Source organism: Protopterus annectens, chromosome 13.part0 (assembly GCF_019279795.1).
Source record: "Protopterus annectens isolate FY-2018-M chromosome 13.part0, PAN1.0, whole genome shotgun sequence".
Taxonomy (NCBI): domain Eukaryota; kingdom Metazoa; phylum Chordata; order Ceratodontiformes; family Protopteridae; genus Protopterus; species Protopterus annectens.
In genome coordinates, this window is record NC_056747.1 from 202,437,300 (window position 1) to 202,455,523 (window position 18,224).

General features: G+C 38.5%; 1 protein-coding gene across 1 annotated transcript in view; it reads right to left on the reverse strand.

Moving 5' to 3' along the window:
* The window catches only part of PEAK3 (PEAK family member 3), a 269,285-nt gene that overhangs the window by 44,244 nt on the left and 206,817 nt on the right, over window positions 1-18,224 (reverse strand). The window contains exon 2 of the mRNA XM_044090776.1: window positions 12,503-12,681. Within this exon, the coding sequence (XP_043946711.1) occupies window positions 12,503-12,681 (179 nt within the window). The remainder of the gene's footprint in view (window positions 1-12,502; window positions 12,682-18,224) is intronic.

Here is an 18,224-nt window from a genome sequence, read left to right on the forward strand (position 1 = left end):
CGGTAAATTAAAGTAGACCCATATATATATATATTTAATTATGCTGAGCGGCAAGTCAACTTTTGTGCTTTATACTTTCACCTTTTTCAACTGGCTCAAGTAACCTGAGTTATCACAAATATGACTGCTAGAGTTACACGCTAAACTATGCCTTCAAATCAGTCCTAAAAATAAAATAACTTTTCCTTTCAAATAACTTTAAATATAAGTATACAAGTATATATTAAATTATCTTTACTCAACGGTCATACTTTCTTTCCATACATTAAGTCATTATAAATACTTGATTGTTTAGAGGGCTCTTACAGGATCTACATTTTCTTTCTCTGCTATCTACGTTTGATAATATAGGCCCTGATTGTAGAGTGATTTCAAATTTTACTATACCCATAATATGCCAAAATGCTTGCATTCTGACTCCAGAACTTAACAAAACTTGAGATCTATGTTTGCCATAACAGCCATTTCATGACACACTTTCTGCACCTTGAAGCCAAGAATAACTGACATCAAATACAAAATGTAAAGTAATTGGGGTTAAAGAGTGTACACTACTTCATTAAAAAAAGCTGAAAACCGTAATCACTTAGGTATATTTCATTTAAAAAAAAAACAGAAAAAGCACAATTACTTAGGCTCAGATACAGAATGTTCTAGTACATTTCTTAAAAGTTACAAAGGCACGCACCTTTGAAACTTGTATGGCATTTTCAGGTAAAATGTAAGATTCAATTAAAAATGGTGAATTCAAGCCTAGCTACAGTGAGCCAGAAGACAGAGATCATTTAAGTGTTTATTCCTTATAAAATAATATCGAAGTGCAAAACACACTATATACACATTTTCTCTCTCCCCACACCCTTGTTACACTCTGAGATTGAAGTATTCTCATTTTTCAAGATACAGCAGTAGCATATATTTCCCCATAACTGCACATAAATTCTTATAGCTCTGATGATTGCACTTACTGTCCTCGAACAGAGACTAGGAATCCCTTAAAAATATACATGCACAGCTACATCTGTCTTTATTATACACACGCCCAGACAGCCAGCCAGACAGACAGGCAGCCACACTAATGTTTACTTGGAAAATAACAAGAATAAATAGCAAATAAAAGAACCAGACTCTGCAGTATGTTAAACAAGATAATATGAAGAATTTAACTTGATGGCCAATCATAATGTGCTTGACTACCTAGATCTTTATATTAAATAAAACATACAGATAAAAAAAAAATAATAATTATATTATTCATATTTAATGTAAATCACCAGCACTTCTAACACCATTCCCTACCATACTGGTTTTATAAAGTGGTGTAGTTATTGCTTGTGTTGTCCATGCACTCTACTAAATGTAGACATTTTTCTAAGACCAAGCCCATATCATTTACTGATAACATGAGGAAATTGAAATGAGACTACACCCAGAATGACATCAATGCTAATGCCATAGCATCTGCCTCCAAATTCTGTTCCGATTTAAACGGCTGTATTGTGTCATCTTTTCTTATCTCTCATAAATATCATGTGAAATTCAAAAGAAACCATATGGTGGAATTCTTACATGGAGAAACTACTGTCTCTGTATAGTGAACCTCCGTTTCCCCACTTAATCACAATGTAGACCAGCTCCATCCAACGCAGTTGTAAGACCTTTAGCTGTATTAGGAACTTTAGACATAATACACTGTACTGTTCTGAGGTGCTGTCTAATGGTATCACGTAGTCCAATTCTGCAGGCATTGCCAAAGTCTTAGCTGGCAAGTTTTGCCCCAGTTTCTTATAGGTTCATAGATTCATAGGTTCATAGAGTAGTACTAGGCTAACTGCCCTTGCGAGCCATTTTAAGCCTAGCTAATTATCCCTTGTGAGACTCAAACCCTGCACCTTGTGTTTGTAAGGCAAACACCTTAACCATTAGGCCACCCTCCCAACCCCACTCACCTTACTGTTTCTTCTGTTGTTCCACATAACCTCTCCTCCTCCACAAATCAACTGATTGGGGTGATCAGGTTCTATCTAACAATTGTGAAAACTAAGAATGCTAACCTAATGGGCTGTGATAACATCACTGGATGTCTCCCAGTAAGTGCTAAGCATAGTTAAGCTCAGCACTTTCTGACCGTGTTTAACTTAATAGGTTCATGGGTGTGTACTAGGCTAATGGACCTGGAGCCTTTACAAGCCTAGCCCATAGAAGTGCCTTGGCATTGTGCCGCCCGACATTAGTTCCCAGTACCTCTATCAAGTAGAGCCACTGGAGTGACCCCTGAGGTGAACTTTCTATTTCCCATCCACTCATCAAGAGTTCTCTTGAAGAGGGCCAGTGAGGTGCTCTGCTTGACGGGTCTATATTATTAGCTTGAAAGCTAAGTCTGTCGAATGCAAATCTATCGACACATAAATGTCTTGGGGGCACAACAGTATGATCTTTAATACAGCTTGCATGATATTCTTGGCATGTTTTAAGCTCTATAATATGGCGGTGAAGAGACTGGTTGGTCAGTTCAAGGATGGTGGAGCAGTTAGACTTCATACACACAAGACCACCAAGGAAGATGCAACAATACAGTCATCCTATAGTAGTGTGGTAGAATATCAGCAACCAGCAGCCACAAAACAAACATCCAGACAGTGACAGACACAGTGCACACATTTACCACAGAGAAGGGAGAATGGGTTGGGTTACTGTTGTCATCATGAGTGCAGATGGCTAAGGAGACAATGACAAGTGTCTGCATTCACTGGTTTTGGGGCATATTTCAAGGACTTAGTGATGGGGGTCCCATATATTTTATGTTATATATGATCTTCTGCAATGGGATGGGCAGTCACATTGAGACAGAGGGGGGTGACCCAAGGTGATGGGTATTTTGTATCATAGAAAGTTTCTTCCGATAATATGTTTGGTGTGCCATTAGGTGACTTCAGTCTGTGGCCACAATGCTGGCTTGTTACACGGGGGCTTGTGCCTCCCCCCTGAAATGGGTGGTATGTTGCTGTGGGACTGTGGAGGGTGAAAGTCATGGCTTTCCATAGCACGTGGTAATACAGTGTGGTGCAGGTTTACATGCATGTGTGCACTTTTGATGCCCCCTTACATGGCCAGTCCTGGCATGTGCCCTCCCTGACCTCAGTAAACACTGCTAGTGAGTGTGGTGATGGTGGCACTGGCAGTTGCCCACATGGAAGAAGACATGGCAGTGGTGTGCATTGTACCACAGACCTCATCAGCTCAATCATTACTGTACCCCTGGCATCCATGTCCTCACAAATGCCACACAGCAGTAAGGTCCATACTAGACAAGGTAGTAGTTGTCTGTGCCCATGTGATATTGCTGCACATCTCCTGACTGAACATAAGTGCCAATATCAGGAATGACCTGTGAAACTGACATGTAATGGCTTTTGGCATCCCTGAGAAGCTGCAAAATGGTGGGCTTACCTGCTTTAGATGAAGTGTATGCATCTGCTTCTGCAGCTACAGAGGGAGCATTGTTGGATATTGAAGCCATTGTGGGAATCCCTCCCCTACTGGGGAAGGTGAATACTCACAGGGTACAGCCTTATGTTTCTGTGTAGGTGAGGCCTCCCCTTCCTCCCATATTCTAGGTAAATGTATACCCAAGATGGAGAAAAACTGTGATTTGAGGTAAGTGTATGTCATCATCGTCGGCCCCATGATAGGTACCAACATCATCTTGTCATTTTGTCCCAGCCTCTACAGGTGTACCTGTATTAGTGCTCTGCTCTATGAATATTCAGCAAAAAATACACCAGGGAGAGCACAAGTATCCTCTAATGATAATCCCAAAATGGATGTTCCCCTATAAGGGCATCAAAAACTCCTCTGGTCTATCAGCATGTTACTGACCAATGCCCCCCCCCCCATGGTTGACATCTTAGCTGCAAATGAACATGCCTCTGCCATAGCAAAGTATAGCATGTCAATGCCATGCTTATGACACTCTCTACATTGCTATGCTATTGCATCCACCCCAATGGCGTTACATCAAGGAAATCTGTTTGACAGCGGATCACATAAAGACAGGTCAGCACCCCCTCTTCCCAGCAGACATTATCTGCCCAAAAAGCTTGGAACAAGACACTGTTTTCACCAGGGCTGAAATGGTCCAGGCTCTGCCATGCACTTAATCTGTAGGCTGTATAATTCTGTAATTAAATGACTGATAGCTATACACAAAGGGGTCACCTACGTAGACCATACCATAATTAAAAAGACAGTTGTGGGCTTAAGTCATACAGCAACTAAAGGACCAGATATGAGACAACATATAGCAGGAGTAAGTACAGACAGGTATGTACAGGGCAAGACAGTTAGGGGTCACTGCTGGCCCTATTGTAGTACATTGGGGATGGAAACACTTATAGACTTTTGACTGTTATCCTCACCACCACAGGTCAACACACTCAGTAGAAAATCAACAAGGAGGATGCTTCATGCTCATCAAATGATTTATAAAAATCAGTGCTTCCCAAGACTATATATTCCCTGTCCTGAAGGAGGTATGGGCCTCCTTTTGTAATCGTGGGACTGCTTACATATCTGCTGACCTCAACAAGACCCAAACATAATAAAAGTGTTGAAACAGGAGGAGAAAAAGTCTAAGATGACTTCCCTACTTAACTTAGCAGAAGCATATTGGTGTTGAGCAGGAATGGAAATCAAACCAGAAGTAGATAAAAATCAGGCAGTAACTGAATGTGCCAAGAAACAAAAGAAAGAATATAAGGTGAAGGATCAGACGAGAAGGCAAGAAATGTGGAATATGCATAAATATAGCTGCAGGTATATAAAACTCTTGGAACAATGTCATGTTGATGAGGATCGAATGCAGGAATGGTTAAGGAGAGGCAAATTTAAACTAAAAGATGAAAGGTTAATGTTGGTGGCCCAAGATAGTGGACTATGTACAAGCTGGTTTACAAAATCCATTGAACATGTGGGAGAAGCAGACAAATGTAGGTTTTGTAAAACAGAACTGGAAACAGTTGCACACCTTATTGTTTGTGACAATAATGGCAGAAGCACTGTGTACTAAAAGGCATAATAATGTGGTTAGACTGCTGCACTGGGGATTGTGCAGACATTATAATACTGAAGTAGCTGAAGAAACACTGGAAACACCAGCCGCAAAACATCATAGAGAATGACAAAGTTTATATCACATGGAATCACATATTACCAGCAGTTAGATGCGAGGAAGCCAGATATAGTAATCCATGAAAAGACAAAAGTAACATTGATCTTTGAAATTGCTACACCCAGCGACTACATTGTCTTATGGACAGAAAGACATAAAGTCATAAAATACCAGGATTTGCAGGTAGAAATGAATTGTAGAAGGAGTCATTACTGGGTACACTGCGGGTGCTGCGAAGTGCACTTCTGGCTAACATCAAAGATTGAATCAATACTAATTTCATGAACTTCAATCATACTTTGACTTAGGAATAGGGTCCATTTCCATCATGGTATTAGAAACCTAATAGACTTGGAGAAATTAAAAATGGAAAATCCATAACAGTGCCATAAAAGCAACAGGCATGTACAGGGACAGACTATCCTTATACTGTGGGCTTCCTTGTTGTCAGTATCTCCTACAAAGTTAAGACACTTGCAGGTGCATATATTTCTGTTGCTAGCCTTTTCTAATATCAGTTCCGTTCAGTGTCTTTTCTTAGGAAGGCAGATAAAACACAGCTTATCACACACTTACAGAGCACTGTCTGTCCCTTTAGACTGCCTGTAAATCAAAATACTGTTGCTATTCCTCCTAACATTGTTGCCCAAGTATATAGCTTCCTAGTTCTGTGCAACTTAACCTAGAGAATAGCCTTGCATATTTATAACTATGCAAGTTTATGCCTATTTGCATGGCATGTATACAGATTAAGTCACGAGGTATGAATACCTATGAATCAATATATTTGCTATAGTGCACCCAAGGCATAACGGGAGCCTACAGCCTATGCTTGCCTCTGACAGATCATAGCTGCAGCTCATGTCTGAGACCTGTGCTGCCATATGCATCATACTGTTTTACAGCTAGCTGCACTGTATAATTCATACCATATTGTAGCCATGATTCATAGGCTACCATCTGTTCCTTGTGAGATTATAATCCTTTTTAGGGAACATTCAAGGGAATGACAGCTTCTGCTAGTGCATTTTGGAGAGCACCTACATGTTGTATTTAGGAGTGCAAGGTAATGTTTTATTTCTTTCATGCCCATTTCTGGAAACACCTACGAAACTCATATGACAGTGTGTTTTTTAAACAACTGGATGCCTGCTGTGTCCTGGCTGAGGAAGTGTCCTTAGCCATGGGCATTACCAAGATGGTGGAACAGTGCAGGCATCATTCTGGTGACCTGCACTGATGGAACCTTAATGAGCTCTGTATTTTTAAGGGAATAAAAGTTTAGATAGGAATGCCATGAATGGTATAGTAAATAATTCTTGGCAGGGGTCCCACTGTTTATATTTTTTGTGTTTTTTTTCTTTTATCCTGTTATTAGTTTGGTACTGTTGTTGCTCATGGCAAGGGTTTGTCAAGCTCATCCTAGGATTGTGGTATGCTGCTTTGTGTCTCTTCCAATTGATATGGAGGTGGAGGTTGTGGGATTGCATGCGATCTGCCTACTACATTTCATGTGGGGTTTCTGCAAGGTCCTGTTTTGGAGTGGATCATGCTGAGCCCTGTCATGATATCTGTGCACTAGCTTTTGTCTCCCTGACTGTGTAGAAATCTGACAATTTTTGTTCACATATTTTAATGTATTTGCAGAGGGCACATACTTGCCTTATGGTTATCACAGTTCTTTGAAGAGTCTCATTTCTTCCAGCATGAGCAGATCATAATGCAAATTGTGTTGCCTTCTGCAGGAGGCTGGAGATGCTAGCAGCAAGTCATGGTAAGCTGGTAAGCTATCTCCTTACAAGTTCTGACATGTCTGTTAATTTTTCTGTCCAGTGTCAGGAATGATTCATTTATGACTGTCTTCCAAATATGGATCCTCACTAGAGGGTCAGATGATATATTTGGTTTGCAGGTGCCTCCACCATGTCCTGCGCCTGCTGAGCTTGTGGCTGCAGTGCATGAGAGTAATGAGGCTGTGGCAGTACCTTACCAGAGGTGGTGTGGTCCATTCATTTTCAGGTAGCCTACCTGCATTGCCCGAGGTGGCCTAAACACCAAAGGAGCAGGTGGGTGATGCTGCAGTGGAGTGAACAGTGATTAGATACATGGCTTGCATGGAGAGCCTTCAAGTGTATTGCAGATTCACTTGACTGGCCATCCTGTAACATTCCCTTGAGAAGGCCTTCATACCCTACACTATCCCCAGACTTCTGTCCTCCCTTCCTCTTATGTCATATCACATACCCTCTATATTGTTCACCCCTCCTCTCCCCTTCACTATTTGTCTATTTTCTCTGTCCAGTCCACATCACAAAACCACACTGTCTGCATACACTTCCACCCCTGTTTTCTGTGTTATCCTGTGTTTGTCTATATGACCCCACACACTATCTGATCCCCATTTCCTCACCTTTCCTACCCTCCTTTCCATTTGACCCTGTTTTCTCTCTAAAAAAGGTATCCTATCCTCACTGAAAATCTTGGCTGTCTTTCCCACATACTGCACACTCTTGTGTGTTTTCATTTGGTGTAGCCCTCTGAACGCTTTTCCTTTTACAGTCCTATACTCCCCTTTCATTCCCATTTATGAATCCAGCAGGTGCCCAGATATGTCGACACTATAGCATTGTGGCTGCAAATATTATATGACTACTTAGCTGTCTGTGTGTTAATTTGTACCTGCCTGTTAAGGGATGCTGTAACATGCTCAGCTAAGCTGTTACAAGCACTGCTTTGTATAGAGATATAGGGTCTACATTATATAGTCGAAGTTTCAAAACTTCGAACCTCACATGAGCGAACTCATATGAGTGAAGTTCGAAACATCGACTATATAATAAAAAAAACAAAAAAAAAAAAACTTCTTTACCATTCTCACACACACCCTACTTAAATATACCAACTCCGAGAATGCACTTCAGTGCAGAAAAGGAAATTTTCCCATTCTGTGTGTGAAAAGACATTGACTTTCAGCTTCGACCTTTACGACGTTCGATCATATGACGTTGACCGTCTATGATTCAAACATCGGAACGGTCGCTCATCTAATATAGACCTGAGTTATATTGGTGTGACCTGAGTTTAAATTTTCTGTTCTTGGGTGATCATATGTGTGCAGACACTGTTTGGATTTCTTGTTATGCATTTCAATGCATAGCTGTGTCTTCTTGCACAATTTCACTACATGGCCTATTCCACTTGTGGGGGTGGTTTGGTATAATTGTTATGATCTTCACCTCACAAACAAAAGGTACAGAGTTTGGTTCTGACCATGGGTATTGCCTAGGCTTAAAATGGTCCTTCAGGGCAGTTAGCTTACCATTGTCCTGTGAACCTATGCTTACAACATGGCTCATTTACATACCCTATGGTGCAGTTAGCTGTCTGGAAATGCTGCATGTTTTCATTTAGATATTCAAGGTCTCCCTGTCTCACAATGTAGAACTACTTAGCCGCACAGGGGTTACATGGAACTGTGGTATATCTTTATGAATCCCAGACTTAGTCTAAGTATTTGCAAATTTGAGTACAGTGTTGTAAAACTGAAATAAAACATAAATCCAGTTACAATAATGACAACAATGTATGCTCAGGATTATGTTATATGCAAGTTACTCACCACCAACCGACAAGACTATACCCCCAGTTTTGATTAACTAGAATGTTAATATATATATTTTGATCATACATTATTGTTTAATTGATCTGTATTGATCAGTTGTACAGATGATTAATCATTTTTAAAAGGTTTTACTTTATAACTTCATGGAGAAAAGTCTGAGTGAAGTTCTAGTTAGATGACAGATAATAATTAGCATTTTCTGCATAAAGTGTGAAGGAAAGGAAAGGACAGGACAGGGATTTTATGTGATAATTCATATTTATTCATATTTAATGGTAAAAGCGGACAGGACAGGGGTTTTATGTGATAATTCATATTTATTCATATTTAATGGTAAAAACAACCGAGAAAGGCCACCAGAATTGTAAACATTCACAGATAAATAATATCTGAATGGTTGCCTTTCTGGTATATGTAACTTTTTTTATATTAACTATGAATTAAGTATCACTGCCTACCGCCAGACAATATAAGTTAATTTTCTTTTTTTTAAATTTGATATGTTGAAGTTTCAGTACTCTGTTATAAATAAAAGGAAATCCAGGGGGCTCGAGTGAAGTCTGGTATCCCACCTGTCACCCAGAGGTGACAGGACTAACAAGAAACAAAGAATAAAGGATTAGTCCAGATAAAATCACTTTAGCTAGCAGATCTAGAATACTCTCCCTCTCTCTCTCTCTGTCTCTCTCTATGATACCCTCATTGAGAGAGGAATAGATACCTTGCTGAAATTATCAGTAGTTTATTCAGTTAAGTAGGTAGATGTATGAGTGTTCTAGAACAAGAACATTTGTTCATCTACTTGCTTAACTGAATACATTACTGGAAACTTCAACAAGGTGTCTTTATTCCTCCCACAGGGAGGGTATGAGCGAGAGAGAGTCTCCTAGATCTGTTAGCTAAAGTGAGTTTATCTGTACTTATCTTTTTTTACTCTGTTATAAATCTGAGTTAGAAGTGAAATACTTCTAGTGTTATCTAGTTCTAATCAGTTTAGTATAAGGTTGTGTAGCCCTGATTTCCAATATTAAAAGGATTCTAGATAATGATGTTGTTACTTTGTTTCAACTGCAGCTATACTCAAGGATGCCGAACTATGTGGAAAATGTATGTGTGTGTGTGTGTCTGTATTTATGAGGTGAGGGGGTGACGGTGTCAATTAAAGAGCTCATAACACATTTTTTGGCTATGTTGGTGCATGCTTTAAAAGGACACTTAAATATTGCCATGCATTTCCGAGGATAGCTTTTAATACAGATAGCTGCATACTTTGAAGGATGCTTTTGATGTAGTTGCTAATTTAAATGGCCAGTTAGAATGCAAGTTTAGTTTTATTATCAGTTGTTTATGATTTTTTTTTTACTTCATATGGTGATTTGGAGTTTTATTTTACTGCAGCTGCATTTTAAAATACTCCTTCATGACCAGATGGAGGCCTAAAATATTATATACTTTCAAGGGACTTTAAAGGCTGCAATCTAAGAAAGAAGTGCTTCCCTACTCCGCAGCAAGCTGTGGACAATCTTGGATTATTTGAAGAGCTGTTGAGGATGATTCGCTTTAGATCAAGTAGTTTATTATGAGGAGTTGCCTGTTCTAACAACAGCATCGCATTTATGAGGGACATGAACTTCCTGTTACACTAATATTAACTAGCTATAACCGGCCACTGCCCACAAAACCACGTGAGTGGTAAGAAGGAAATGACCACAATGCTCCAAGCTGTTGTATCATCAGAGGCAGACCTTTACCACATGAACAATGTACATTCACAAATGGTGTCTGTACTTGGGTGTGACATGTCTAACACTCTTTAGCATGTATATGCAGTAGAAATAAGTTGCCATTTGTAGAAGCGGTAGTTTTACTCACTGAGTTTTTATTAACTTACCTCTGCTTGCACAAATTCTACAATAAGCACACAACACCCATGCAACTGAAATAAATCATTATTTGTTTGCAATGAGTTGCACGTTGGAAGAAGAAACAAAGACAATGTGTTCAGAAACAGCCCAGGTTCATCACTTAAGTTGTTGCTGCAGTTAGAATGGCATTTTTTCAAGAGCAATGGGTTAAAGTCCCAGCAGAGGAGTTTACATCTTCCTTACTTTGTTTGTTTGTGTCTTTCGGCTTTTTCCGGTTAGTGGTTGTCACAGCGGAACTCCGGTCCGCTAATGATTGGTAGTTGATTTTTACGTGCCGAGTTACCAGCCCTGATGCACAACCTTCAATGAAGGTACCCCATTCACGCATGTCTCCATGCAGAAGACGCTCTAGCTGAGAATCGAACTGGACAGCGTCTTACTGTGAGGCGACAATGCTACCGCAGCACCACCACCACGAGTACATCTTCCTTACTATTGCTGGTATATTTTGCATTGTCCTTACCATACTTTAGCGTACTTGCAATGAATTATTACTTGGGTATCTCTGGGGATGTACACTGGCAGAAATCTTAAAACAGAGAAGAAAAACTGGGTTTCTTCCTTCTCTCTAATACATCTAGTAGTAGATTTAATATAGTATTTTATGCTGTCTAGGTTCAAGTCTCTTCTGAGGCACTTAGTTCATTTTCATCTTTGGTTTCATTTGTGAATGAATCCTTGTGAAAACATTGATGTATCATCAAGTGCTTAAGTCCAGTGTTTACTGAAAATTATGCAGTAAATTTGGTTTACAATTTACATCATTGATGTGCGTAATGTATTCAAACTTTAGAAAACAATTTTGTATTTTTATGTAATTGCGTTGTAAACTGTTTTAATCTGATCGTTCAGCTTTTGCATAATGACTTCATATTATGAAAGCAAGTACAGTGTAGATGTGTTCATTTCCAGAAAAAGCAAGAAGCATAAAATGAACTGTTTTATGAATACGATCAAACATTCAACAGCAGCATAGATAAATGTTCCAATTTTATAATAATATAATAAGAACAATGCAATTAATAAAAAGATATTGAGGAAATACTGTTTATAGTTCACTGGTAAAAATAAGTAAATAAATAAGAAACAAACAAATGTTCTATGGCATAGTTAGGCAGTACTGCAGGAGCATTTACCACACTCCTGCAAACCTGTCTCCATTACATTACTAAAACACTACCTTCAGTGCTTGATTTTAATTGTGCCGGAGCATCTTTAGCTACTACATGTAAAATAACATATCAAGTTTTGAAAAGCAATGTATACTTCTGCAGGCAACTTTATGTCACTGTGTCTCCTGTCAGGGATACAATCCTGCTATCTGTAAGGCTAGAATGGGGTCAGATGGCAGTTTTGAATGGAAACAGTGCTGTGCAGGTATGTTCATGGTTCATGGATTACTACTAGGCTAACTGCCAATGTTGGTCATTTTAAACCTAGCCAATTACCCAATGTGAGACTCAAACCCTGCAGCTTGTGTTTGTAAGGTAAACACCTTAATCATTATGCCAAACTCCCACCCTGTACCCCAACAACATCTTATATATACTGGAAGGTGCGGCAAGATGGTGAGTTACAGAGCGCTACATACATGGAAAGCATTGAAGAGGACAGTTCTTTGCCCTTCCTTCCTCAACATACAGGTTGACATCGGATAGAACAGGAACTCAATGCTGTTTCTGACTCAACATCAGCATGTACAACCACTCCATAACTTCACTATCTGCAGAGATCCTGTCTGGTTTGCAGCAACTGAATTGCTAGTTACCTACTCTGAGGACTTACCGATATTAACGTAGGTATTTGGGTCTATTTCAAACACATCACTGTCTTCAGCAGCAGAACTGGGGTCTGCCTTGGGAGGAGGGGAGCCAAGATCCTGCGACAGGCTGCTGTTACTGCTACCGCTGGAAAAGCCCAAATCCGAGTTGATACTGTTCATCTTAAGAGCTGCAAATTGCTCCCTGTATCAGAAAGAAGCATCAAAAACAATGAAAGTCTCACTGACCACAGTTTATTCTTTTTTTTAAAACTAGAATCCTTATACTTCAGACTATATGTATACAGAAAGAGAGAGAGAAAAATTAAAAAAAAGGAAGTGCTGACACATACTGCTGGTAATCTACAGTTAACCAAAAACGAAAACTTAAAGCTACAGTAGTCCTCTTTCTACCACTGCGTTAGTATCTCTTTACTTGCTTTCTTTTCCATGATACCTTGTCCTAACACAATGGCTGTTTTCTTGGTGGTTTGCACAATATATTGTATAATAAGACATTTGGTGCTCCTCACTGATTCAAAGCCAGCTACAGTTACATCTATTTTCATTTTGCAAGCCTTCTTTTCTCATCTGATGATGCAGTGGCCATTCTCTGCTTTGTAGTCATCCAAAAATTCCTGCTAAACGTAATGTGTATATACTAGAAGTGACAGCCTGCACACACATTGTGCACAGACAAATCTCCCTAGTACTAGAGATAGGGACATGTAAAATGTAATGCACTTCTTGATAACCGGCTACTTTTAACAGGATAATATGCATGCTGAGACACAAAAAGGCAACATAACTGATGTACTGAGATTTGATAAAAATAAAATGTTTTCTAAGAGCTATCTATCCACAGCAGGAAAGTATGACACTGTATCTGAATCACTTTAATTTAATATGACATGAAACAGCTAGGATTCTGAGCAGCTTGTATTACTTTTGCAAATAAAGCAACCACTGCAACTTGTTTTTGAAGAAATAGCTTGACTTTTCTTTTAGGAAATGTTCCACTTTGTGCATTTAAAAATCATGAAACTTGTCTCACGCACAACTTATTTTGCATAGATAGAACTTCTGCTAACACCTTCCCTCCCAGGATGTGCAGAAGGAAGAGTGTTTTAAGGACTTCATTAACACCACTGCCATGCAGTAGCAGTGACATAACCTATGATCTGCACTTCCCAGTTTGTTGGGCCATTCTAACATGCAAAACATATATTTCTTCTGTATGCACGCAATCTCTGATCAAGCCAAGTACGTACCACTGCAATCCCCTATCAAAGATGTGACTTAGGAGTGACAAATTGACCATATGTCACTCAGTGACCATATGTCCCTCAGTGAACTACCTGTCAACAAAGTAAAGTGACAGAAAACACACAATCGAGAAATGTAAGTAGTGGGAGGTGGATTTTCCTCATGTTCCTTTTATTTAAGACAGTCACAATGCTATGCTTGTAGAAGACTGCTAATTTGGGGAAATATTTTTTCAATCTTTTTTTATCTGTTTTTTTATTTAACAAAATACTTTTGTTGAATGGCATTGCTAACTGGAAATAAATGAATTGCTTGTGTTGTATATTTAGGTCAAAGTGTTAATCACAAATGTTCCTGTACTTGATTGAAAAGTCCTGTCTGAGCAAGCTCTCAGCTTTAACCACTATCAAGTACATTGGCATATACATATTTCCCTAGTTCATTCTATATGACCTCTGCTTTTGACTCTAACTAAAGCAGTTTTATAATTTCATTCTGGTCCACCCCACCTGCCTGTCCAGCTCATCCTACTACTCTGCTGACCCATTCTTCCACCAAACCCAGTCACCTGTAACTACTATTGTTGGGGAAAGAGTCAGGTGAGCCATCATTACAGGTAGACTGTTTTTCTGTATACATCTAACCTATCCTTGTGTATCTCAGGCACGATTCATAAGTTATTACTAGGCAGTTGATTTGGTTGGATTATTATTAGCCTTGCTAAAGCAATAGCTTCTATATGTTACTATAATATAATAGGGTCAAGGGCCTGTCCAGGGGTGTAGCTGTAATTTCCCATCCACTTACACAGGTTGTTTTTAAAGAGGGTTAGGGAGCCATTTTATTTCCTATGGAGGGGGAGTCTATAATTCTGTAGGAGGTTATCTTTCCCTGCAGGGTATTTTGGTTATATTGCAGTGGATGTTTAGGTCTGTAGTATGGGTGGTTGTGTTGTTAAATGTTTTGTGAATGTGTAGAAAGTCAGACAGACAGGGGCATTTGAGGCCTTGTGAACTAGGTAGAGGCTGAAAATAGTATTAGAGCTTTATGGCATTCTTCATAGGACGTGGAATTCAGGCCCTTGATTTATTAAGTACTGCAAACTTTTGAGTTGAATAATGTGTTTGAAAGGCTGAGGTTGAACATATTTGGATATAGGTCTGTCAGACAATGTTTCATACTGATAAGGAAACACCCTGGCACATCTTCTGGCCATATGGAAGTGGTGGTTTTACCATCAATAAAGCCTTTAAAACATGCTTGGAGGTGTTTTCTGGGGGTGGGGCTATAGACAATATATGATATGGAAACAAAAGTGTAAAGGATTAGTCCAGATAAAATCACTTTAGCTAGCAGATTTAGGAGACTGTCTTTCTGAGACCTTCCCTGTGGAAAGAGTAAAGATGCCTTGTTGAAGTTTCATGTAGTTTATTTAGTTAAGTAGGTAGATGTGGTCCATTCAGACTTAATATTAAAGTGACAATAGCTCCCTTTACAGATAGTCTAATAAGAAATACATATTTTTTGTTTAAATAAAGAATTAAATAATTCTCAGTACAACTGAATAATTTATATTACATACAAAAAGTACATAGTTAAGAAAAAAAAAAATTACCCTTGATGAATGTTTCTTATTTGTTTTCTGAATTAAATGCACATTCACATAAAAGTCATGGTTATTCGCATATTTGTAAGGCATGATGTGTGCTAATTGCATTACATGACCTTGTTTTCTGCACATTATATTATACCTTCAATAAAATCATATTGGTTAGTTTGTCCTGTCAAATGCATGATGCACGTTAATGTGGGTAGGTTTAGGGATGTGAGCTGGACATTGACACAATGCTGTCTTTACCACCATGGCCAGTTGCTAATTAAGAATATGTAAAAAAGTGTTGAAATAACTAATCAGCCATGTTTAATTTCTTCATTTGGTGGTTGGTGTAACACCTGCAGTTCCTATTATATTGGGAAGACAGAGAGGTCCTTCAAGACAAGAATATATGAACACCTGTATGACATAAAAAATAAAAAAGATACAAATGTGCTCTGTACAAACATGGTATTACATGTGACAACTACACAGGCTTCAAGTTTGTCATTCTAGATTTAGTTAATTTAGAAGCCAGGGGTGGAGATTGGCAAAATATATTGTATAAAAAGGAATTAATGTGGCAACTTAGGCTTGCAGCAAATCCCCCCCCCCCCGGTTTAAATGAACATCTAAATCTGGTCCCTATTTTAAAGGAAAGGGCAGAATGTATTTAGGTGGTTTTTCAAAAAGAAAGAAAAAATGTATATCTTTTTGGTCATTACCAATTCTTTTTTCTTTGATAACAGCATGTTAATCATGGCATAGAGTGTTTTAAAACATAAATTTTATTTATTTGTTTGTTTTATATGAACTGCTTGGCTCTCTTAACTTTAATTGTTTTAATTTGTTTGTTCAATTAATGAGAGGAAAAATTCAGCCAGTTACAAACAAGGTACTTGCATAAAAAAGGTCTCCTAATGCATTTTAATTAAATTCTGATGAAGTCAAGTTAAACTGACGAAAGCGCTTAATTTTTGTGTCTCAATAAAGAAGATTTTGGACTCGCAACAGTAGTGCTTCTTATCTGGTTCAATTGCTTTTCTTGAAGCACTATTGCACCTCTACGTTTCAGGTTTATACATTTAATGAATTAGCCATTATACAGTTTGCAGGAAACTGAATGATTACTGACGTCTTGAAACTAGAAAGCAGTGCAGCTGCAATGGGAGTTTTACATAGTAGGAAGTCTGCATAAGTTTTGTGCATTTCACTAAGGATTAAAACTGAAATGAGGCCAGAGAGACTCATCTTGATATGGGGACACTAATTCTGTAAGTTCTGTCACTGCAGCTTGATTGTCATTTGAATTAAGAAGAGAGAATCCATGTTGCATGAAGGAGGTCTACTCCAACTTGTGTAGAGGGGTATTAGTCAGATGATCTTCCAACAGGTTAACATTAGAAGTTTTTCCCTGCATTATTCATAATTCAGTGAACCAAAGCAGCAAGAGTAGACAAAGCTTTCTTGGGAAGACCCCCCCCCCACTCTAGAACAACCTTTTTACTACTGGCTATGAATGCTACTATGGTGATTTTCTGGAACTAGCAAGACATTAGAGGAAATGTGAAAATGCAAAAATGATGTACTACCGAAATTAAACCTTGTGGTCTCTTTCCATTCATACCAACATCATCTAACTTTATTCACCCACTTGCAGCTAATCCTGTTATTTGCTATTTCTGTATTTTTTGTGTTTAATAGTGCTATAGATATATTGATGATATAACTGTTAACTGTCTGCCATTTTACTTAGAAGAGACTGTGGTATGAAGAGTTCTTAGTCCCTTCTTATCTGATATAATTTATATACTGTACAATCATCCCTGCATTTTTTAAAAAATTTTGATGAAGAATATAGTACTTTCTAATGTTTTTTGTTCAGTATATATACTAAGTCATGTATGTGTGTAACTGTGGGGTAATATACATCTTACATATTAAAGATCGGTTGTTAACTGCTTTTAAATACTTTTACTAGACTGCTTTTAAATACTTTTACTAGGTCTTACTGCTTGATGCATAGTATCTGCTCTTCCTCTGGCCAATGCCATTTGTATACTACCTTTTATCTTCCTGGTTTTTAGAATTCTGACTAATCTCCTGACAGTGTTGCTTTTCTTCTGGTACGGTCTTTATTTTATAAGCTGTTATGCTGTAACAGAGAACGACCTTCCCATTACAGCCTCGTATTTCTCAATCAGTCTGGGTCTGACACAGATTCTGCTTTACAACACCTTTACCCTCCTGTTTCCTAGCTTATGTTGCACCCTGTTTGTTGCCAAATCCTTACTGCATGCCTATGACATTCTCTGCCCTTTCCTTCTTTTTGCTAATAGTCCCTCTGCTTCCCACAGTAATCACTGCCTCAGCTGTCCTCCTATATGTTGTTCAACTCTTCAATCTGGTTAAATCTTGGTCTCCAGGCTTCACCACAGCGCTCCTTTCAGAGTTTTTTTTTTTTTTACTTTGCCTGACTTTTCTTTTACATTTGCACTGATTGTTTTCAAACAAATCTGACTTGTTATTCTCATTTCTAATTAGATCCTCACCAATTCCTTTGTTCTACAGTTATGGGTGATTCCCTGCTTACTTGTCTACTAAAACATTGCACACAAAGCCATCTGTAGTATTTATACCTGTGGGATCCTTCTACCTAGTAACACTATTACTGGCCTCCCATTTAGTTCAGTGATGCCTGTGCATTGAAAAGATATATTATGTGCACTGAAGTCATAATGTAAGTGGGCTCTCTTTAGACAGCAGACCTGACTATCAAGAATAAACTGTTAACAATTTTCCATGTTTTGTTTTCACTCTGATTCCATTTTAAATCATCTTTAACTTACCAGTGATTCATCTCATTCTACTGACCTGTTTTCTATAAA